This window comes from Salvelinus sp. IW2-2015, linkage group LG9, assembly GCF_002910315.2.
Source record: "Salvelinus sp. IW2-2015 linkage group LG9, ASM291031v2, whole genome shotgun sequence".
Lineage (NCBI taxonomy): Eukaryota > Metazoa > Chordata > Actinopteri > Salmoniformes > Salmonidae > Salvelinus > Salvelinus sp. IW2-2015.
The window spans coordinates 21,650,500-21,674,022 of record NC_036849.1 but is presented as its reverse complement, the minus strand read 5'-3'; the positions used below and the strand labels follow the sequence as shown (position 1 = coordinate 21,674,022).

General features: G+C 45.2%; 1 protein-coding gene across 1 annotated transcript in view; it reads left to right on the top strand.

Moving 5' to 3' along the window:
• Nucleotides 1-23,092, top strand: part of LOC111969029 (ral GTPase-activating protein subunit alpha-2-like) — a 196,638-nt gene extending 173,546 nt beyond the window's left edge. Inside the window, 2 exon segments of the mRNA XM_070445286.1 lie at nucleotides 21,787-22,979; nucleotides 23,033-23,092. Coding sequence (XP_070301387.1) covers nucleotides 21,787-22,117 — 331 coding nt within the window. The 3' untranslated portion in view covers nucleotides 22,118-22,979; nucleotides 23,033-23,092.
• The last annotated feature ends 431 nt before the right edge of the window (nucleotides 23,093-23,523 follow it).

Sequence of the window (23,523 nt, the reverse complement as noted above, 5' to 3'; positions counted from 1 at the left end):
ACCAAACTTTACAGTTGGCACTATGCATTTGGGCAGGTAACTTTCTCCTGGCATCCGCCTAACCCAGATTCGTCCGACGGATTGCAAGATGGTGAAGCGTGATTCATTACGCCAGAGAACGTGTTTCCACTGCTACAGAGTCCAATGGCAGCGAGCTTTACACCACTCCAGCCGACGCTTGGCATTGCGCATGGTGATCTTAGGCTTGTGTGCAGCTCCTCAGCCATGGAAACCCATTTCATGAAGCTCCCGACGAACAGTTCTTGTGCTGATGTTGCTTCCAGAGGCAGTTTGGAACTCTGTAGTGAGTGTTGCAACCGAGGACAGACAATTTTAATGCGCTACAAGCTTCAGCACTCGGCGGTCCTGTTCTGTGAGCTTGTGTGACCTACCACTTCGCGGCTGAGTTGTTGTTGCCCCTAGACRTTTCCACTTCACAWTTACAGCACTTACAGTTGACGGGGGCAGCTCTAGCAGGGCAGAAATTTGACGAACTGACTTATTGGAAAGGTGGCATCCAATGACGGTGCCACGTTGAAAGTCACTGAGCTCTTCAGTAAGGCCATTCTACTGCCAATGTTTGTCTATGAAGATTGCATGGCTGTGTGCTCGATTTTATACACCTGTCAGCAACGGGTGTGGCTGAAATAGCCGAATTCACATACTTTTGTGTATGTCTGAAAATATATATTTTGGTCCACGGTTTCAAATTGTATTTATAGATCATGGACACGGATTTTTCAAAGTCATGTCCATCCACCCTCACACTTGGTAGGTCTAGTGGTCATAGGAAAACAGTGGTCTGCTAATAATGCACAATCATGTCCCCCACTCTGTTGAGGCCTCCATTGTTTCAGCCAAACAACGTGTTCAGGCCATTGCACCCTCTACAACCACTGTGATTATTATTCTTTGACCCTACTGGTCATCTATGGACATTTGAATATCTTGACCATGTTCTGTTATAATCTCTACCTGGCACAGCCAGAAGATGACTGGCCACCCCTCAGAGCATGGTTCCTCTCTAGGTTTCTTCCTAGGTTCCTGCCTTTCTAGGTAGTTTTTCCTAGCCACCGTGCTTCTACATCTGCACTGTTTGGGGTTTTAGGCTGGGTTTCTGTATAGCACTTTGTGACATCGGCTGATGTTTAAAGTGCTTTATAAATAAATTTGATTGCTTGATTGAGGCCATGGAGGTTTTCATCCAAACCTGGGCACCTTCGCTCAGATTAGACGACAAAGGACAAGTTCAAAGGTTTCTCTGACCACCCACCATCCACTTGAGCATGTCAGTCAGGCAGTCTTTTATAGCTCATCTTATTCTAACTTTCTGTTAATGTGATGGAGCCCCGTGACGGGCTGTTTTAATTCTCTGCGTTTGATTACTCATTACTCCATTGTGCTCCACATCTAAGGCTGATAGGTTTCTGGCGCTGATCAATGGACGGCTCTTTGAAAAGGAGATTTGTTACACATTTGAATACACACCCAACCTGCCCTTTGATAACAAACAGTCATGTTGGATAACCAAGTGACAATGCCATAATTTATTACGTTATCACTGTGGCATAGTTTTTAGGCCAGTCGACCATAACTCGGGTATACAGTTGAAGTCTGAAATTTACATACACTTAGGTTGGAGTCATTAAAAATCATTTTTCAACCACTCCACAAATGTCTTGTTAACAAACTATAGTTTTGGCAAGTCGGTTAGGACATCTACTTTGTGCATGACACAGATTATTTCAGATTATTTCACTTATAATTCACTGTATCACAATTCCAGTGGGTCAGAAGTTTACGTACACTAAGTTGACTGTGCCTTTAAACAGCTTGGAAATTGACATAATTTGAGTCAATTGGAGGTGTACCTGTGGATGTATTTCAAGGCCTACCTTCAAACTCAGTACCTCTTTGCTTGACATCATGGGAAAATCAAAAGAAATCAGCCAAGACTTCAGGGAAAAAAATTAGACCTCCACAAGTCTGGTTCATCCTTGGGAGCAATTTCCAAATGCCTGAAGGTACCACGTTCATCTGTACAAACAAAAGTACGCAAGTATATACACCATGGGACCACGCAGACGTCATACTGCTCAGGAAGGAGACGCGTTCTGTCTCCTAGAGATGAACGTACTTTGATGCGAAAAGTGCAAATCAATCCCAGAACAACAGCAAAGGACCTTGTGAAGATGCTGGAGGAAACAGGTACAAAAGTATCTATATCCACAGTAAAACGAGTCCTATATCGACATAACCTGAAAGACCAAGCCAGACTACCGTTTGCCACTACACATGGGGACAAAGATCGTACTTTTTGGAGAAATGTCCTCTGGTCTGATGAAACAAAAATAGAACTGTTGGCCATAATGAACATCGTTATGTTTGGAGGAAAAAGGGGGATGCTTGCAAGCCGAAGAACACCATCCCAACCATGAAGCACGGGGGTGGCAGCATCATGCTGTGGGGGTGCTTTGCTGCAGGAGGGACTGGTGCACTTCACAAAATAGATGGTATCATGAGGCAGGAAAATTATGTGGATATATTGAAGCAACATCTCAAGACATCAGTCAGGAAGTTAAAGCTTGGTCGCAAATGGGTCTTCAAATGGAAATTGACGCCAAGCATACTTCCAAAGTTGTGGCAAAATGGCTTAAGGACAACAAAGTCAAGGTATTGGAGTGTCCATCAGAAAGCCCTGACCTCAATCCTATAGAACATTTGTGGGCAGAACTGAAAAAGTGTGTGCGAGCAAGGAGGCCTACAAACCTGACTCAGTTACACCAGCTCTCTCAGGAGGAATGGGCCAGAATTCACCCAACTTATTGTGAGAAGCTTGTGGAAGGCTACCCGAAATGTTTAACCCAAGTTAAACAATTTAAAGGGAATGCTAACAAATACTAATTGAGTGTATGTAAACTTCTGACCCACTGGGAATGTGATGAAAGAAGTAAAAGCTGAAATAAATCATTCTCTCTACTATTATTCTGACATTTCACATTCTTAAAATAAAGTGGTGATCCTAACTGACCTATGACAGGGAATTTTTACTAGGATTAAATGTCAGGAATTGTGAAAAACTGAGTTTAAATGTATTTGGCTAAGGTGTACGTAAACTTCCAACTTCAACTGTAGATGCTGTCCGTTTGATTTGCTATGAAGTCCTAATGGATTATTAGTGCGCCTAAGGGAATTGTAATCTGCCAGAGACGTCGCATGCTTAAGAAAATGGGCCACTTCTTCATTGTGGTCCAGTCATAAATAAGGCCCCATGACAGCTAGCAGACACAGCCCTCTGTCTGGATTGGTGCTGCTGGCTACTGTAGCAGTGATGTCACGGCCATAACTCCCTGTGCCCCGTCTCACTCTCAGATGGACGGTGGTGAGGTGTGGTTGGCTTGAGAGGCTGACTGAGGGAGACTCAGCCCCCTGAAGGTGTTGTTAACCTAGCCTTAATGCCAGTGTAACCCCCTGGGGCACTGGTCCTTATTAGGCCACTTGTTAAAGCTCCTGTAATTTGCCATTTTATTACAGACTTCAGTACAGCTCATATTGCATCTTAGCATGGTCGTTATTAGAAATGAGAACAGCTTCTCAATTCACTTCCCAGGTGAAAGAATAGAGAAATATCTCTTTCTATCTTTCTCGCTCACCCACTACTTCCTGATTCTCACAGGAACAATCTGTCTAATGAGACACTAGGGCTTGGATATATTCCTATGCATTATGGGTACTTTCAGACATACTGAGTAGTTTCTGTCATATGCTCTCTCTTTAGCCTCTCTTTCAACAGTATTCCCCTTTCTGTCTCTCTCTACCTGAAATCAAATTAATCTCTGAAGCCATCTCTCTCATAGACTAGACATAACATACTAAACCAAAATCTGGGACACTCAAATTAGTATGATATATTACTTTTGGTATAGTTACATAAGACAGAAGGTTACTTAAGGCAAAAGCTGAAGTAGGACAGGGTAGGTGGGCATATAACGCGTACGTCTAGCAACCCAAAGGTTGCGCGTTCGAATCTCATCACGGACAACTTTATCATTTTAGCTAATTAGCAACTTTGCAACTTCTTAGCATATTAGCTTCCCCTAACCTTAACCCTTTAACATAACTCCTAACCTTAAGCCTAATCCTTAGCCTAGCTAACAGCGTTAGCCACCTAGCTAACATTAGCAACAGCAAACTGGAATTAGTAACATATCATACGTGTTGCAAATTCTTTTTTTTAATTCTTTTTTTTTACCCCCTTTTCTCCCCAATTTTCKTGGTATCCAATTGCTAGTAATTACTATCTTGTCTCATCGYTACAACTCCCGTACGGGCTCGGGAGAGACGAAGGTCGAAAGCCATGCGTCCTCCGAAACACAACCCAACCAAGCCGCACTGCTTCTTAACACAGCGCGCCTCCAACCCGGAAGCCAGCCACACCAATGTGTCGGAGGAAACACCGTGCACCTGGCTCCCTTGGTTAGCGCGCACTGCGCCCGGCCCGCCACAGGAGTCGCTGGTGCGCGATGAGACAAGGATATCCCTACCGGCCAAACCCTCCCTAACCCGGACGACGCTAGGCCAATTGTGCGTCGCCCCACGGACCTCCCGGTCGCGGCCGGCTACGACAGAGCCTGGGCGCGAACCCAGAGTCTCTGGTGGCGCAGCTRGCGCTGCGATGCAGTGCCCTAGACCACTGCGCCACCCGGGAGGCGTGTTGCAAATTCTTAACATATTGTACATATTACAATTCGTGACATACACTGTATATACAAAAGCACAGTACCAGTCAAACGTTTGGACACACCTACTCTTTATTTTTTACTATTTTCTACATTGTAGAATAATAGTGAAGACATCAAAACTACGAAATAACACACATGGAATCATGTAGTAACCAAAAAAGTGTTATACAAATCAAAATAGATTCTTCAAARTAACCCCCCTTTGCCTTGATGACAGCTTTGCACACTCTTGCATTCTCTCAATCAGCTTCATGAGGTAGTCACGTGTAATGCTTTTCCAATGGTCTTGAAGGAGTTCCCACATATGCTGAGCACTTGTTGGCTGCTTTTCCTTCACTCTGTGGTCCAACTCATCCCAAACCATCTCAATTGGGTTGAGGTCGGGTGATTGTGGATGCCAGGTAATTTGATGTAGCACTCCATCACTCTCCTTCTTGGTCAAATAGCCCTTACACAGCCTGGAGGTGTGTTGGGTCATTGTCCTGTTGAAAAACAAATGATATTCCCACTAAGCGCACACCAGATGGGATGGTGTATCGCTGAAGAATTCTGTGGTAGCCATGCTAGTACTGTGTGCCTTGAATTCTAAATAAATCACTGACAGTATCACCAGCAAAGCACCATCACACCACCTCCATGCTTCACGGTGGGAACCACACATGCGGAGATCATCCGTTCACCTACTCTGCATCTCACGGTGGATGGAACCAAAAATAAAAATAAAAAAATCTCAAAATTGGACTCATCAGACCATGTCCATTGCTCATGTTTCTTGGCACAAGCAAGTCTCTTCTTCTTATTGGTGTTCTTTAGTAGTGGTTTCTTTGCAGCAATTCGACCACGAAGGCCTGATTCACGTAGTCGCCTCTGAACAGTTGATTTTGAGATGTCTGTTACTTGAACTCTGAATAATTTATTTGGGCTGCAATCTGAGGCTGGTAACTCTAATGGACGTATCCTCTGCAGCAGAGGTAACTCTGGGTCTTCCTTTCCTGTGGCGGTCCTCATGAGAGCCAGTTTCATAGCGCTTGATGGTTTTTGCGACTGCACTTGAAGAAACTTTCAAAGTTCTTGAAATTTTACCGATTGACTGCCCTTCATGTCTTAAAGTAATGATGGACTGTCATTTATCTTTGCTTATTTGAGCTGTTCTTGCCATAATATGGACTTGGTCTTTTGCCAAATATGGCTAGCTTCTGTATACCAACCCTACCTTGTCACAACACAACTGATTGGCTCAAACGCATTAAGAAGGAAAGCAATTCCACAAATTAATGTTTAACCTTTCTAGGACACACGTTCCGCTAGCGGAACCCCTCGACAACATTCCGCTGAAAAGGCAGCGCGGGAAATTCAATTTTTTKGGGGGGGAAATATGTAACTTTCACACATTAACAAGTCCAATACAGCAAATGAAAGATAAGCATCTTGTTAATCTACCCATCGTGTCCGATTTAAAAAATGCTTTACAGCGAAAACACAACATATGATTATGTTAGATCACCGCCAAGTCCAAAAAACACACAGCCATTTTCCCAGCCAAAGATAGGAGTCACAAAAAGCAGAAATAGAGATAAAATTAATCACTAACCTTTGATGATCTTCATCAGATGACACTCATAGGACATCATGTTATACAATACATGTATGTTTTGTTCGATAATGTGCATATTTATATCCAAAAATCTCAGTTTACATTGGCGCCATGTTCAGAACTGCCTCCAAAATATCCGGAGAAATTGCAGAGAGCCACATCAAATAACAGAAATACTCATCATAAACTTTGAAAGATACATGTTTTACATAGAATTAAAGATACGCTTGTTCTTAATGCAACCGCTGTGTCAGATTTCAAAAAAACTTTACGGAAAAAGCAAACCATGCAATAATCTGAGATAGAAACAAAATTTCTCCGCCATGTTGGAGTCAACAGAAATACGAAATTACATTATAAATAGTCCCTTAAATCTGTCCCTTAAATCTGAGTGTATGGGATAAATAGTCCCTTAAATAGTCCCTTAAGTCCCTTAAATCTGACATGATGATCTTCATCAGAATGCACTCCCAGGAATCCTAGTTCCACAATAAATTGTTGTTTTGTTCGATAATGTCCATTATTTATGTCCAAGTAGCTACTTTTGTTAGCACGTTTAGTACACATATCCAAACGCTCGTGCAGGTCCAGGCGAACGTCGGACGAAAACTTCAAAAAGTTATATTACAGGTCGAATAAACTTGTCAAACTAAGTATAGAATCAATCTTTAGGATGTTGTTATCATAAATATTCAATAACGTTCCAACCGGAGAATTCCTTTGTGTCTATAGAAGTAATGGAACGCAAGTCGATATCATGTGGAATGCACGTGACCAGGACCTGGCTCTCTGCCAGACCACTGACTCATTCTCCTCTCATCCGGCTCCAAATCACAGTAGACGCTTCATTCAAGGTTCTACAGACTGTTGACATCTAGTGGAAGCCATAGGAAGTGCAAACAGATCCATATCCCACTGGAAATTCAATAGGCAAAGAGTTGAAAATCGACCAACCTCAGATATCCCACTTCCTGGTTGGATTTTTCTCAGGTTTTCGCCTGCCATATGAGTTATGTTATACTCACAGACATCATTCAAACAGTTTTAGAAACTTCAGAGTGTTTTCTATCCAATAGTAATAATAATATGCATATATTAGCATCTGGGACAGAGTAGGAGGCAGTTCACTCTGGGCATGCATTCATCCAAAGTAAAAATGCTGCCCCCTATCCCTAAAAAGTATAACAAGGCACACCTGTTAATTGGAATGCCTTCCAGGTGACTACCTCATGAAGCTGGATGAGAGAATGCCAAGAGTGTGCAAAGCTGTCATCAAGGCAAAGGGTGGCTACTTTGAAGAATCTCAAATATCAAATATATTTTGATTTAACACTTATGGTTACTACATGATTCCATATGTGTTATTTCATAGTTTTGATGTCTTCACCAGTATTCTACAATGTAGAAAATAGTAAAAAATAAAGACAAACCCAGGAATGAGTAGGTGTGTCCAAACCTTTGACTGGTACTGTATGTGGACACCCCTTCAAATGAGTGGCTATTTCAGCCACACCAATTGCTGATAGGTGTTTAAAATGGAGCACACTGCCATGCAATCTCCATAAACAAACATTGGCAGTAGAATGGCCTTACTGAAGAGCTCAGTGAATTCAACATGGCACCATCATAGGATGCCACCTTTCCAACAAGTCAGTTCGTCATGTTTCTGCCCTGTTAGAGCTGTGAAGTAGAAACGTCGAGGAGCAACAACGACTCAGCCGTGAAGTGGTAGGCCACACAAGCTCACAGAACGGAACCTCCGAATGCTGAAGCGTGTACCACGTAAAAGCAATTGTGGAAAAAGTATCAAATGTCATACTTGAGTCAAAGTAAAGATACCTTAATAGAAAATCACTGAAGTAAAAGTGAAAGTCACCCAGTAAAATACTACTTGAGAAAAAGTCTAAAAGTATCTGGTTTTAAATGTACTTAAGTACAATGGTAAAAAAAAAGTACTCAATCATCATACTTGAGTAAAAGTAAATGCTATACATCAAATTCCTTATATTAAGCAAACCAGACAGCACAATTTTTATCTTTTTAATCACAGACAGACGGGAACACTCCAATACTCAGACATTATTTACAAACACAGTATTTGTGTTTAGTGAGTCCGCCGGATCAGAGGCAGTAGGGATGACAAAGTGTTACATTGATAGTTGCCATAATTCTGTCTTGCTTGAGCATTCTAAATGTAATGATTACTTTTTACTCCATACATTTTCCCTGAAACCTAAAAGTAGATTTTTTTTCTTTAGGAATGTAGTGGAGTAAAAGTTGTCAAAAATATAAATAGTATTGTACAGATACTGCAAAAAACTACTTAAGTAGTACTTTAAAGTATTTTTACTTAAATACTTCACACCATTGCGTAAAAGCCATGAAGTGCTTTGAAAGGCTGGTCATGGCTCACATCAACACCATCATCCCAGAAACCCTAGACCCACTGCAATTCATATACCGCCCCAACAGATCCACAGATTATGCAATCTCAATCGCACTCCATACTGCCCTTACCCTCCTGGACAAAAACACCTATGTGAGAATGCTGTTCATTCACTACAGATCAGCGTTCAACACCATAGTGCCCACAAAGCTCATCACTAATCTAAGGACCCTGGGACTGAACACCTCCCCCTGCAACTGGATCCTGGACTTCCTGACGGGCCGCCCCCAAGTGGTAAGGGTAGGCCTCAACACATATGCCATGCTGATCCCTAAACACGGGGGGCCCTCTGAGGTGCGTGCTTAGTCCCCTCCTGAAATCGCTGTTCACCCACGACTGCGTGGCCAAGCACGACTCCAACCACAACAAGTTTGCTGACGACACAATGGTGGTAGGCTTGATCACCGACAATGATGAGACAGCCTATAGGGAGGATGTCAGAGAACTAGCAGTGTGGTGCCAGGACAACAACCTCTCCCTCAACCTGAGCAAGACAAAGGAGCTGATTTTGGACTGCAGGAAAAGGCAGCCCGAACATTCCCCCATTCACATAAACGGGGCAGTAGTAGAGTGGGTCGAGAGCTTGGTGTCCAAATCACCAACAAACTATCATGGTCCAAACACACCAACACAGTCGCGAAGAGGGCATGACAATGCCTATTCCCCCTCAGGAGACTGAAAAGATTTGGCATGGTTCCCCAGATCCTCAAAAAGTTCTACAGCTGCAACATCGAGAGCATCCTGATCGGTTGCATCACCACCTGGTATGGCAACTGCTCAGCACCGACCGTAAGGCGCTATAGAGGGTAGTGCGTACAGCCCAGTACATCACCGGGGCCAAGCTTCCTGACATCCAGGACCTCTATACTAGGCAGTGTCAGGGGAAGGCCCCAAAAATTGTCAAAGGCTCCAGCCACCCAAACCATAGACTGTTCTCTCTGCTTCCGAACGGCAAGCGATACCGGAGCGCCAAATGTAGGTCCAAAAGGCTCCTTAGCAGTTTTACTTTAGTGCTTTATTGGAAACAGGATGCATGTTTTGGAATCATTTTATTCTGTACAGGCTTCATTCTTTTCACTCTGTCATTTAGGTTAGTATTGTGGAGTAAGTACAATGCTGTTGATCCATCCTCAGTTTTCTCCTATCACAACCATTACAATTCTTTTACTGTTTTAAAGTCACCATTGGACTAATGGTGAAATCCCTGAGTGGTTTCCTTTCTCTCCAGCAACTGAGTTAAGAAGGACGCATGTATCTTTGTAGTGACTGGGTGTATTGATACACCATCCAATGTGTAATTAATAACTTCACCATGCTCAAAGGGATATTCAATGTCTTTTTAAATTTTTACCCATCTACCAATAGGTTCCTTTTTTTGCAAGGCATTGGAAAACCTCCCTGGTCTTTGTGGTTGAATCTGTGTTTGAAATTCACTGCTCGACTGAGGGACCTTACAGATAATTGTATGTGTGGGGCACAGAGATGATGTAGTCATTCAAAAATCATGTTAAACACAATTTTTTCACACAGATGTAGGCAATACAACTTACACCACATGACCAAAAGTATGTAGACACCTGCTCGTCGTTAATATAGAGTTGGTTCCACCTTTGCTGCTATAACAAATTCCACTCTTCTGGGAAGGCTTTCCACTAGATGTTGGAACATTGCTGCAGGGACTTGCTTCCATTCAGCCACGAGTATTGGTGAGGTCGTGCACTGGTGTTGGGCGATTAGGCCTGGCTCGCAGTCAGCATTCCAATTCATCCCAAATGTGTTTGATGGGATTGAGTTCAGGGCTCTGTGGAGGCCATCAAGGTTTTCCTCACCGATCTCGACACACCGATCTTTGTGCATGGGGGCATTGTCATGCTGAAACAGGAAAGGGCCTTCCCCAAACTGTTGCCGCAATGTTGGAAGCACTGAATCGTCTAGAATGCCATTGTATGCTGTAGCATAAAGATTTCTCTTCACTGGAACTAAGAGGCCTAGCACGAACTATGAAGAACTGCCCCAGACCATTATTCGTCCTCCACCGAACTTTACAGTTGCCGCTATGCATTGGGACAGGTAGCATTCCCCTGGCATCCGCCAAACCCAGATTCATCCGTCGGACTGCCAGATGGTGAAGCATGATTCATCACTTCAGAAAACGTGTTTCCATTGCTCTAGAGTCCAATGGCGGCGAGCTTTACACCACTCCAGCCGACGCTTGGCAATGCACATGATGTTCTTAGGCTTGCGGGCAACTGCTCGGCCATTGAAAGCCATTTCATGAAGCTCCCGACGAATAGTTATTGTGCTGACATTGCTTCTAGAGGGAGTTTGGAACGCGTTAGCGAGTGTTGCAACCGAGGACAGACAATTTTTACGTGCTACTCGGCGGTCCCGTTCTGTGAGCTTGTGTGGCCTACCACTTCGGAGCTGAGCCGTTGTTGCTCCTAGACGTTTCCACTTCACAATAACAGCACTTACAGTTGACCAGGTCAGCTCTAGCAGGGAAGAGATTTGACGAACTAACTTGTTGAAAAGGTGGCATCCTATGACCGTGCCACGTTGAATGTCACTGAGCTCTTCAGTAAGGCCATTCTACTGCCAATATTTGTCTATGGAGATTGCATGACTGGGTGCTTGATTTTATACACCTGTCAGCAACGGCTGAAATAGCCGAATTCACTCATTTGAAGGGGTGTCCACATACTTTTGTATATATTAGTGTAAGTGGTTTGTTAAGCAAACTTTTTTCTCCTGAACTTATTTAGGATTGCCATAACAAAGGGTTTGAATACTTATTGACTAAAGACATTTCAGCTTTACATTTTTTATTATTTTGTAAACATTTCTAAAAACATAATTCCACTTTGACATGTGTGTAGGCCAGTGACACGAAATCTAAACGTAATCCATTTGAAATTCAAATGTGGGAAAAATCAAGAGGTGTGAATATTTTCTTAATGCTCTGTATTCCTCTCTCTTCCTAAAGCCAAATTCATCTCTGCAGCCATCTCTCTCTCTCTGTCCCTCTCCCCTTGTCTTCCCCATAATCACCTCACACATCTGGGGCTTTCCGCTGGGATGAGCTTCACACTTTGCCCACAGTGTGACAACAGGTACCGCTGGCCTGCATGGCACACACCGCCCAGCACTTCTCCAATCAACACCTGCTCTCTCCCTCTCCCTTTCTCACTCACTGTCTCCTTCTCTCCCTCTCTTTCTCTCCCTCCCACCCTCTCAATCATCTCTCTACTACACTCTCTACCTGTGTAATGGCTGGTGGCGCCTCTCCTCTTCTCCACTGCTCCATTTCTCCACACCATTTATTCCAGGATTTGACACCTTGACACTTGATTCATTTGAATGTGTTCATGCAACGTCACACAAACCATCCTGGACCAAATGAATGAGATATGTACTGCATCCATATTGACTGATGGACAGTGTGTGTGCAGGATGACTGGGAGTAGGGGGGATAGGGTGATGCTCGTGCCTTTTATTTGGGAGGAAGGACTCTTCTGTGGTATGTCTGTTCCTGCTCCACTAACATCCCTGAAGCCTACGGCCCTGGGAGTCAATGCAGTAGCTTACTCCACACTCGTTCCCTCTCCTCGCTTCTCCTCCGGAAGGTCAAGCTGATTGGCAGAGGTTATAGGCAGATCTGGGTGAGAGAGTGGGTCAAGCACCCACAGGCACTCTACCACCTCGCCTCCAAACTCTGAGAGGCCATTTAGAAAGAGGACATTTCTACCTGCAGTATTGACCTCAGCTCTTCATCCTAGGGTAGTTATTTACTCCCTATTGTTGTAGGAGAGACAGAATTCTCTGTTTTTGTGATCGCCTTGTGTTGGTGCACTGTAATAAATGAGTTAAAATAATGAGGAGACACTGCAGAGAGTTGCAGACTGAATAAGAGATAGATGTATGATGAAAAGGTACCAAACTACTGGCTAGTGACTGCTTAAATGGAGGCTAGTTGAGGATCCTTTGGGCCACTCCTTCACATGTATCATAGCATCTCAGTGGGGTAGCAGCTCAGAGCTGAGTGTGATGTGCGTACTTCCACTCAGAGGAAAGACAGCGTCTCCTCCCCATTGAGAGAGACTAGAGCCTAGGCTAGGGCAACATTTCTGGCCACCAAGATATTGACCTCCCCTCAGACTGCTGCCCTGGAACCATGTTGTCTAATATCTCTCTCCTGGCTCCGAGTCAGTTAGGGTGAGGGGGGCTCTGGCCACTGCTTAGGCTCCCCACCACAGGCTCTGAGTGGAGCTAATTGACCTATATGGCTCGTCTCCAGGCTGTGAGAGGGAGAACTCAGGATGGGGATTTAAGGCCCTTCTCTCCTCTAGACTGTAATCTGGTGGTGTGGAGACCCCTGCTGTGAGGCCCTCTCAACAGATTAACACTCCCAGCTCCCATCCCACAGCCTAAAATTATGGTTTCAATTTTCAGAGGATGAGCAGACTACTTTCCAGTCCACTGAAAGTTGCGGTTGACAGAAGATTAGGAAATACTTGTTTTCACTTAGTGTCTCTCCATTAGATTAACTCTGTATTGTTCTGGTGGACTAATAATCCTAGTCCTTTGGCTAGTATGTCCCTCCCTGCTCTGTGTGTGTGGAGCTGTATGTGTGAGTGATGTTGTGCAAGGGTCAGGGGGCAGTGAGGCCTTCTGTCAGCAGGGTACAGGGGGACACAGAGACAGGCAGGCAGGCCTGCTCAGAATGCCTCTCTGGAGCGATAGGGGGGGGATAAATGGGTCCCTATGGATAGAGTACAGGGGCCGGGGGGGAGGGGCATGGGGTTCAATATAGTTCCCACTGGACCTAGGGTGCAGAGAGAGAGAGAGATACATAGTTTCAGAATGGTCCCTCGGAGAGCGAATTAATGAGAAATGGTGGTGGTAGGAGTGATCAGGGGTTTAGGATGGGTCCCTCTGGACAGAGAGAGCGAGAGAGAGAAGGGGTGTAGGGGTCCTGAGTCAGAGCAGTCTGCTAATGAAGAGCCATCAGAGGGCCTATTCACCTTGAACATGATCCACTGCTGCTACTGCTCCTGCTGTTCACTGTGATGCTACTATTACTGCTGCTACTGCTCCTGCTGCTCACTGTGCTGCTACTACTACTGCTCACTGTGCTGCTACTACTAACTGCTGCTACTGCTCCTGCTGCTCACTGTGCTGCTACTACTACTGCTCACTGTGCTGCTACTACTACTGCTGCTACTGCTCCTGCTGCTCACTGTGATGTACTACTACTGCTGCTACTGCTCCTGCTGCTCACTGTGCTGCTACTACTACTGCTGCTATGCTCTGCTGCTTCACTGTGCGCTACTACTACTGTGCTACTGCTCCTGCTGCTCACTGTGATGCTACTATACTACTGCTGCTACTGCTCCTGTCGCTCACTGTGATGCTACTACTACTGCTGTACTGCTCCTGCTGCTCACTGTGATGCTACTACTACTGCTGCTACTGCGCCTGCTGCTCACTGTGCTGCTACTACTACTACTGCTACTGCGCCTGCTGCTACTACTACTGCTGCTACTGCTCCTGTGCTCACTGTGATGCTACTACTACTCTGCTACTGCGCCTGCTGCTCACTGTGATGCTACTACTACTGCTGCTACTGCGCCTGCTGCTCACTGTGCTGCTACTACTACTACTGCTGCTACTGCTCCTGCTGCTACTACTACTGCTGCTACTGCTCCTGCTGCTCACTGTGATGCTACTACTACTGCTGATACTGCTGCTCACTGTGATGCTACTACTACTGCTGCTACTACTACTGCTGCTCACTGTGATGCTACTACTACTGCTGCTACTACTACTGCTGCTACTACTACTGCTCCTGCTGCTCACTGTGATGCTACTACTACTGCTCACTGTGCTGCTGCTACTACTACCGCTGCTACTACTACTGTCTGCTACTACTACTGCTGCTACTACTACTACTGCTCACTGTGATGCTACTACTACTGCTGCTACTACTACTGCTGCTGCTGCTCACTGTGCTGCTACTACTACTGCTGCTACTACTACTACTGCTCACAGTGATGCTACTACTACTGCTGCTACTACTACTGCTCCTACTACTACTGCTCCTACTACTACTTGCTGCTCACTGTGCTGCTACTACTACTACTGCTGTTACTACTACTGCTGCTACTACTACTGCTGCTACAACTAATGCTGCTCACTGTGCTGCTACTACTACTGCTGCTACTGCTCCTGCTGCTCACTGTGCTGCTAACTACTGCACTGCTCACTGTGCTGCTACTACTACTGCTGCTACTACTACTGCTGCTTCTACTACTGCTGCTACTACTAACTACTGCTCACTGATGCTACTCTACTGCTGCTACTACTACTGCTGCTCACTGTGCTGCTACTACTACTTACTGCTGCTACTACTACTGCTGCTGCTGCTCACTGTGCTGCTACTACTACTGCTGCTGCTGCTCACTTTGCTGCTACTGCTACTGCTCCTGCTGCTCACTGTGATGCTACTACTACTGCTCACTGTGCTGCTACTACTATGCTGCTACCTACTACTGCTGCTGCTGCTCACTGTGCTGCTACTCCTACTACTCTGCTGCTACTGCTCCTGCTGCTCACTGTGATGCTACTACTACTGCTCACTGTGCGCTTACTACTACTGCTGCTACTACTACTGCTGCTACTACTACTGCTGCTGCTGCTCACTGTGCTGCTACACTGCTGCTACTGCTCCTGCTGCTCACTGTGATGCTACTACTACTGCTCACTGTGCTGCCTACTATACTGCTGCTACTACTACTGCTGCTACTACTACTGCTGCTGCTGCTCACTGTGCTACTACTGCTGCTACTGCTCCTGCTGCTCACTGTGCTGCTACTACTCCTGCTGCTACTGCTCCTGCTGCTCACTGTGCTGCTACTACTACTGCTGCTACTGTTTCCTGCAGCTCACTGTGCTGTTGCTACTGCTACTGCTGCTACTGCTCACTACTGCTGCTCACTGCTACAGCTGCTACTGTTTCTACTGCTGCTACTGCTGCTACTGCTGCTTCTGCCTGAGCTTGGCTTTGATCCACAATGATGCTTGTCCCCTGATTCCCCCTTGGCCACCCATCTAGACAGTACGCTCACACACACACACACACACACACACACACACACATGCATCATACATACACGCATTGCATACACATGTGCAGACACACACACATGCACACACAGGTGTGAAATTGTTTGCTGTTTCATGGAACACACATGGACTTGTTAATAAGAGTGGCAGTGTTCTTAATGTGTGGAGGCTCTGTGTTGCATATACACACTCACACCTCACCCAACAGCCACACTCCTGATTTATCTGAACCATCACTCACTGTTTTTTGTCCCAGAGCACCATGGATGCAGAGGGAGGGGCTGGAGGAGGACTATTATCTACTTAAAGACTACGTGTTTTTTTGAATTGTGTTTTTTTGTCATAACCAAGAATTCTTTGATTACTCTCCCAGTTTTTTTTTTTAAGGCTGACCTGTTGTTGATTGAGGTCAGAGCATTATTTTACATTGCAGGTTGTTTCCAATCTCGTCTGACTGAAGAGGTTTTTCAGTTGCTCACACAGCGTTCTGACACGCTTCATGGAAATGATTCCCACTCCTCTCCTCTCTCTAATGGGTGGGAATGTGCAGCCGCTTGGAACTTGGGGGAATATTGGGAGATTTCTAAAGTGGTGGAACATGCTTCACTGGAAGCCTCCCAACCGTGCTTTTTACTTTACAGTTCAAATGTAAAATGACAGTTATTCTACGGATGACTTGTATTGCCTTGATACAGAGGAAACATATCAGTGTTTTCATCCTGCCAAGCTTCTTGTAATATAGCCTATTTGTTTTAAGTGCCAAAGTTGTTAGCCAGAGACACATAACCAGAGTCATACATAAGGAAGGCTCTAAATAAAATAAAAAATTATTGGTAACAAAAATTTAGGAGCACCAGAAAAAAATATTTTTTCATTGAGTGAGATATGGCCTACGTGAATTCTATAATTACTTTTGAGGCGCATCTCCTAATCAAGATATCACTGTTCCTTCCTTTCTGTGCCGCCAAATGTTTGCATATATTGGTAAAGTTACCAGGTTATTAGTAGAGCTGCACAATATGCGCAAAACATCTAATTGCTATTTTTCAACCAAATATTGCGGTTTGACTTGCGATATAGAACAAAATGCTTGGGTGAACTGTTGGAATCATATCAATGGAATGGTGTTGTTTTGCATGAAAACAAATTAAAAATCCAGGTAGGAGTTTTGACAGGGTAGAAACCAAAGTGTTAGTCAGTGTTTTCCAGGGCAGCATAATCACATTTGATTAATGTTACAGAACATGCCGTTGCACAAACAACATGCTGATCTACACCACCACTGGTAGCAATGAGCTAATGCTTGCATTAGAGCTATGTCATTTAGCTAGCAAGTTAGCGATTAGCATTAGCAATTAGCGTTATTTTATATGGAAGTCCAGAAAGGACATATGAATAAATTCCTTTGTTATGTCAAGATCACAACTTATTTATCTCATGATCACGACATAATAAAAGTTGTTTTGTCAAGATCACAAGATAAACTCTATAAATAGGAGTGTGGATGTATTGATGACAGATTGACAGTATGGCTGAGACAGCAGAGCCCACGGTGGATCAGCGCATACGTTTTTATTCATTGCTACACTAAGGGATGGTACATTTCATGCTAACATCATGCTTTAATTTGTGTTTGGAGCTCATTACCAGTTTATAAGTTAGAATGTTAGCAAGCTAAATGTCCCTTACCTTGAGCTAAATGCTCATGGGGCATATAAGCACTCATGGGGCATTTAAACCCTGAACGATGCCTGACAGGCAGTACTGTCTCCCCGGCTCTCCCCGGCTGTGTGCCGTCTCCCCGGCTGTGTGCCACCATTAAAACCACAGCCGCATGCAAGAAACAATACAGCTAGTCGAGAGAGTGAGCTAGCTAGCTAAGTAGTCTTGTTAGCTAGCTAGCTTGTTATCTGTGCTGGTTGTTAGCTTGCATAGCTAATATTTGTATAATTATAAGGGACACTTCATGTTTTATGGATAATGTTTACAATTACAGAGTGGGTGAGCTCCATTCCCGACAAGTTGATCATTCAATTCCAGCCTCAGAGTTTGATCACATTCATAGCAACCTCAGAGACTGACAAGTCAAGATGCTGCCTGTAGGCTGTCTGCAAGGTGCCTTACTTATGAAACATCCTGATTTATCAGCCTCTGAGGCTACTATTGAATATGATCAGCCTACCAGGAATAGAGCTCACCCACTTTGGATTCTATTCTAAGCGCTAACAGCTAATCTGCCTACAATGAGCTTTACTTATGAAACAGCCTACAAGGAAGCATCCTGACATCAGCCTCTGAGGCTACTATTGAATATGATCAGCCTACCAGGAATAGAGCTCACCCACTTTGGATTCTATTCTAAGCGCTAACAGCTAATCTGCCTACAATGAGCTTTACTTATGAAACAGCCTACAAGGAAGCATCCTGACATCAGCCTCTGAGGCTACTATTGAATATGATCAGCCTACCAGGAATAGAGCTCACCCACTTTGGATTCTATTCTAAGCGCTAACAGCTAATCTGCCTACAATGAGCTTTACTTATGAAACAGCCTACAAGGAAGCATCCTGACATCAGCCTCTGAGGCTGAAATTGAATCTGATCAGCCTGTCAGGAATGGAGCTTACCCACTGTAAATTGTAATATTATCCACAAAACATGAAGTGTCCCTCATAATTATATATCAGTTATGGAAGCTAACAACCAGCATAGATAACATGCTAGATATCTAGCTAACAAGACTACCTACGTAACTAGCTAGCTCACAAGACTAGCCAAATTAGCTGCGTTGTTCCCTGCATGCGATTGGCTGTGGTCTTGGGGGCAGAACGCAGCCTGGGAGAACAGGCTGCCTGTCAGGCATCGTTCAGGGCTTAAATGGCCCCGCATTGCGATCAACTCAGCCACAGGGCTCCTTGATGAAGTGGTTATCGTGTATCTGAACAAATTAATGGATGATGCGTGATACTTTTGATTATCTCGTGATCTCGACAAAACAAGTTTTGTTATGTAGTGATCATGAGATAAATAAGTTGTGATCTTGACATAAAGAGGGAACTATTTTTTAAATTCATATGTCCTCTCTAGACTTCCGTATGAATTGACTGCATGCTGAGGGAATAAACAACGTGGAGGAACTGTGTGCTGCCTGCTTGAGTGAAAGGGTCTGGGCTTGGTGTGCGTTGCCAGGGAACTGCAAACAAGCAGTGTGTTGCGGCAAAATATTGTTACTCGGTACATTTTATCTTGAATTTTATTTTAGCCGCACTGGTGCACTCAAAATAAAACTCCAGGTTGCATGTAATATTTTGTTTCATATGCAACCAAATTGAGTGCATAATTCCCAAACGGATATGTGGAGGGAGAGAGTTTTGCCACCCAGGGAGAAGTCTGTGGGTTTGGCGAACTCGACATGGATATGCTTTTTGCATCATTGTCCTGGACATGTCCCTTGATTGAATTACTTGGTGCCAGGCAGGCAGGAGCAGCCTTGGTGTATATGCAGCAGGGGAACATTCTGTACCTAGCTTAGAGTCATTAGAGACAAACTCAAAGACAGAGGGAGGGGACAACCATAAAAATAGAATCACTAATTTCATTTCTATGGGGACAAAGTTACCACTCACATTGTATATTAGCTGTGCTAGGGAATACTCTGCTACAATTTTAAAATCAACAGAAGCCACACATTTACTGATTGCAGTCAATAGGTTCTTCCTCCATCTCTCTCCTGATCTCTTTCCCTTGCTCCCTCTCTCCGTTGGATGGCGTGGGTAGAGGAAGCGTCAGCGTCCAAGGTGGAGGAGAGGCGTGTGTCAGGAGAGTGGACGGCCACCCCAGCTGGAGTCAATATTTGTTTTAGGAATCTCAATAACAGGCCACAGTCATCTGCATCTCTGATAATGGACAGCCATATGGCTCTGTTGACCCAGTGGACTAGGGTTCTCTCTCGCTCTCTTTCGCTCTTTCCCCCCTCTCTCTTTCCTTTTCTCTCACCTCTCTTCTGTCTCGTTCTCTCCCCCCTCTTTCTCTTTCCTCTCTCTCATTGTCCTCCCCCATCTCTCTCTCTACTATAAATGCAACATGCAACAATGTCATTGATTTTACTTAGTTACAGTTCATATGAGGAAATCGGTTMATTAAAATAAATTMATTAGGCCCTAATCTATGGATTTCATATGACTGGGAATACAGATATGCATCTTTTGCTCAAATATATATTTTTAAAAGGACTCGCAATGGGCCTCAGGATCTCCTCATGGTATTTTTGTGCATTCAAGGAGGCAGCTTATGGTAGAGAAATTAACATAAGATTCTCTGGCAACAGCTCTGGTGGACATTCCCGCAGTCACCAATTGAACGCTCCCTCAAAACTTGAGACATCTGTAGCATTGTGTTGTGACAAAATTGCACATTTTAGAGTGGCCTTTTATTGTCCCCAGCAGAAGGTGCACCTGTGTAATGATCATTCTGTTTAGTCAGCTTCTTGATATGCCTCACCTGCCAGGTGGATGGATTATCTTGGCATTGGAGAAAGGCTCACTAACATGGATGTAAACAAATTTGTGCACAGCATTTGAGAGAAATAAGGTTTTTGTGCATATGGAACATTTCTGGGTTCTTTTATTTCAGCTCATGAAACATGGGATCAACACTTTAMATGTTGCGTTTATATTTTTGTTCAATGTACCTTCATAAAACCCGTTATATGACCTGCACGTTGTGCTGTGACCTCGGTTGCCATGGCAGCCCAGCCTGTGATGTCCTCTCTATGTCCCCACTCCTGGTTGAGTCAGCTGCATCTGGAGGCAGGGAGAAGATGACAGTGCAGCCTCACTGGCATCCTCACCCACAGCTCAGGTGATCTTAACCCATGTTCGTGTGTTGCCTGTGTTCCATGGGTTTAAGCTTTATGGTTTCAGCAAGACGGTTCTCTCTCCCGCTCTTTCTGTCATCCTCCCTCTCTTCCTCCCTCCCTCCGTGTGGTGAGCAGCTTGCCTGTCCTCAGGCTGCCCTAGGCCCTAGGCTCAGGTGCCTGTCAGCCTCAGTTTGAAACGGCTCCCTTTCAGCTATTCGTCATGCCTGCCTCAACCCCTGCTGTGCCAGCATGTGCCCAGTCCGTTCCATCTTAGCGCATCCAGTCCATTTTAGCCAACCAAACTTAGTCCAGCACACCGCATACACATTCCCAGTAAAACAATCTCAGCACAGGCAGCAGTCCCTTAATGAGAGGGGAATGGCCCAGTGGGTTCCTGGAGTGGGGGCTATAGTAAAGGCCTGTTTGGGTCCATTCTTGACTGGCAGTTTGTTAGGTGCAGTCATCAAGAAGGCAGAAAGAGACAGCTAGCATAGTTAGTGTGGCAGGCATTTTGATCCCTTTCTGTTATTCTCAATGTTCTAACCTGACTGACTGACTATCCATCCAGCACCAGGCTCCCAGATTGCTCTACCTGCTTGGCACTCTGAATTTCAAATGTCTCCAATCTTCCCCCTGTCGGGTAGGAGGAATGGAGGGAGGGATGGATGTCTGAAAGCGTCTGTCTGCCTCCAGCAGGTGTTCTGTTCGAGCACCCAGGAATGGGGCCCGGCAAGGGGAGAGTCACGCCTGTAGTGTGTGTTTATTTGGTGACTGCTTTCCCATTTGTGGCTGTGTTGCCAGGCTGATTGTCCTCTGCCTGCTACAGTGGTCTGGTTATTACTACTCCTCTGTCCACTGATGCTGCCTTTGTCTCGGTCTTTCTTATGTAGCTTCTTCATGTGTTGTGTTGATGTTTTGTCTCAATTTACTTTTTCCATTGAGGGATTTTATTAGTTTCATTGGGCTTTAAGTCAGCMTTTTTCTATGTCTCTTCCTCTGTGGTTTACCTTAACCTTGGCCCCAGCTATGAGGAGCGTGCGCTTTACCTGGAGGCCATCGTGCAGAACCACCGGGAGGTCATGACCTTTGAGGACTTTGCCTCGCAGGTCTTCTCCCCTTCAACCAGCTACTACCCAATGAGTGGGACAGGTCAGAATCCTACTCTGCTCCTCCACTTCCTCCTCTACTCCACAGCAGCACACCTGTTAGCCCTCTTCAGGCCCCTCCATCTCTGTGTCCTGGTCCTTGTCTCCTCACACCCACACTCTGATGAATATCAAAGGCAGCAGGGCCAAGCTCTCTCCACACTGTCTGAGCAGCAGCATCAAAGACTTTACCGTGGCTCAACAACTTAGTCAGACCCTGCTCCTTGTCTCTCCGTGTTCTGTTTCATCTCACCCCCTCCTCTGTTTTTATCCCCCCCTCTCATTTAATTAGCCCGTCAGAAATATACATGATGTGACATGATTGAATGTGGGTTAAACCCGGTGTATGTGATCAGTCCTCTTATCAGACCGTCCATACCTGTACCAGAGATATGCAGTCTGCTTAACACTGGGTTCACACTGCTGTCCCCCAGAGGTCAGGAAGAGGGGAGACTGAGGGGGACTTCATTAAACAATGTCTCCTCTTCCTGCCCTGGCTTGGCCTAGATCTGATGGGTCTATAACAACAACAACACCGCTAACATCCAATCAGTACAGCAATGCTCTCATACAATTGGAAATCTGTGTTCTTTTATTGTCATAACTGGAAACTGAATCTGTTATTGTGTGTGTCTTGGCTACGTGCGTACGAACATGTCTCTGTGTGTGTATACGTGCGTGTATGTTGTGTCTGTACGTGTGAGTATGTGTGTGTGTTGTCCAGATTTCAGCGAGCAGCCCCAGAAGGCAGGGTTGACTGACAGAGGCAGGAGGTAGTCTGCTCTATTAACGTAATTACAGTCAACTCCCTTTACTGCAGAGGTGTAAAAAAAAGAAGAAGAAAAAATACCTATTGACCTTTCATCAACCATAATACTAAACAGGGAGTATTCTGTAGGGAGAGGGGAACAGGGAGTATTCTGTAGGGAGAGGGGAACAGGGAGTATTCTGTAGGGCGAGGGGAACAGGGAGTATTCTGTAGGGAGAGGGGAACAGGGAGTATTCTGTAGGGAGAGGGGAACAGGGAGTATTCTGTAGGGAGAGGGGAACAGGGAGTATTCTGTAGGGAGAGGCCCCCCCCCCCCCAACGAAGAGAGGAATCAGGGAGTTTGCTGTAAGGGCGAGGGGAACAGGGAGTATTCTGTAGGCGAGGGGAACAAGGGAGAGAGGGGAACAGGGAGTATTTGCTGTAGGGAGTAGGGGAGACAGGGGAGGAGGGAAAACAGGGAGTATTTCTAGTAGGGGAGAAGGGGACAGGGAGAGGAGGGGGAAACAGGGCTGTACGGGATGAGCGGAACATGGGGAGAACGAGGGGAACAGGAGTATTCTGTAGGGAGATGGGGAACAGGGAGAGAGGGGAACGGGGAGTATTTCCTGTAGGGAGAGGGGAACTAGGGAGAGAGGGGAACAGGGAGATATTTCTGTAGGCGAGAGGGGAACCGGGAGAGAGGGGCATCAGGGAATGTATTCTGTAGGGAGAGGGGAACAGGGCAGAGAGTGGAACAGGGCAGTATTCTTGTAGTGGCGAGAGGGGAACAGGGAGGAGAGGGGAAGCACGGGAGTATTTCTGCTAGGGAGGGGGAACAGGGAGAGAGGGGATGCAGAGAAAAGGGGAA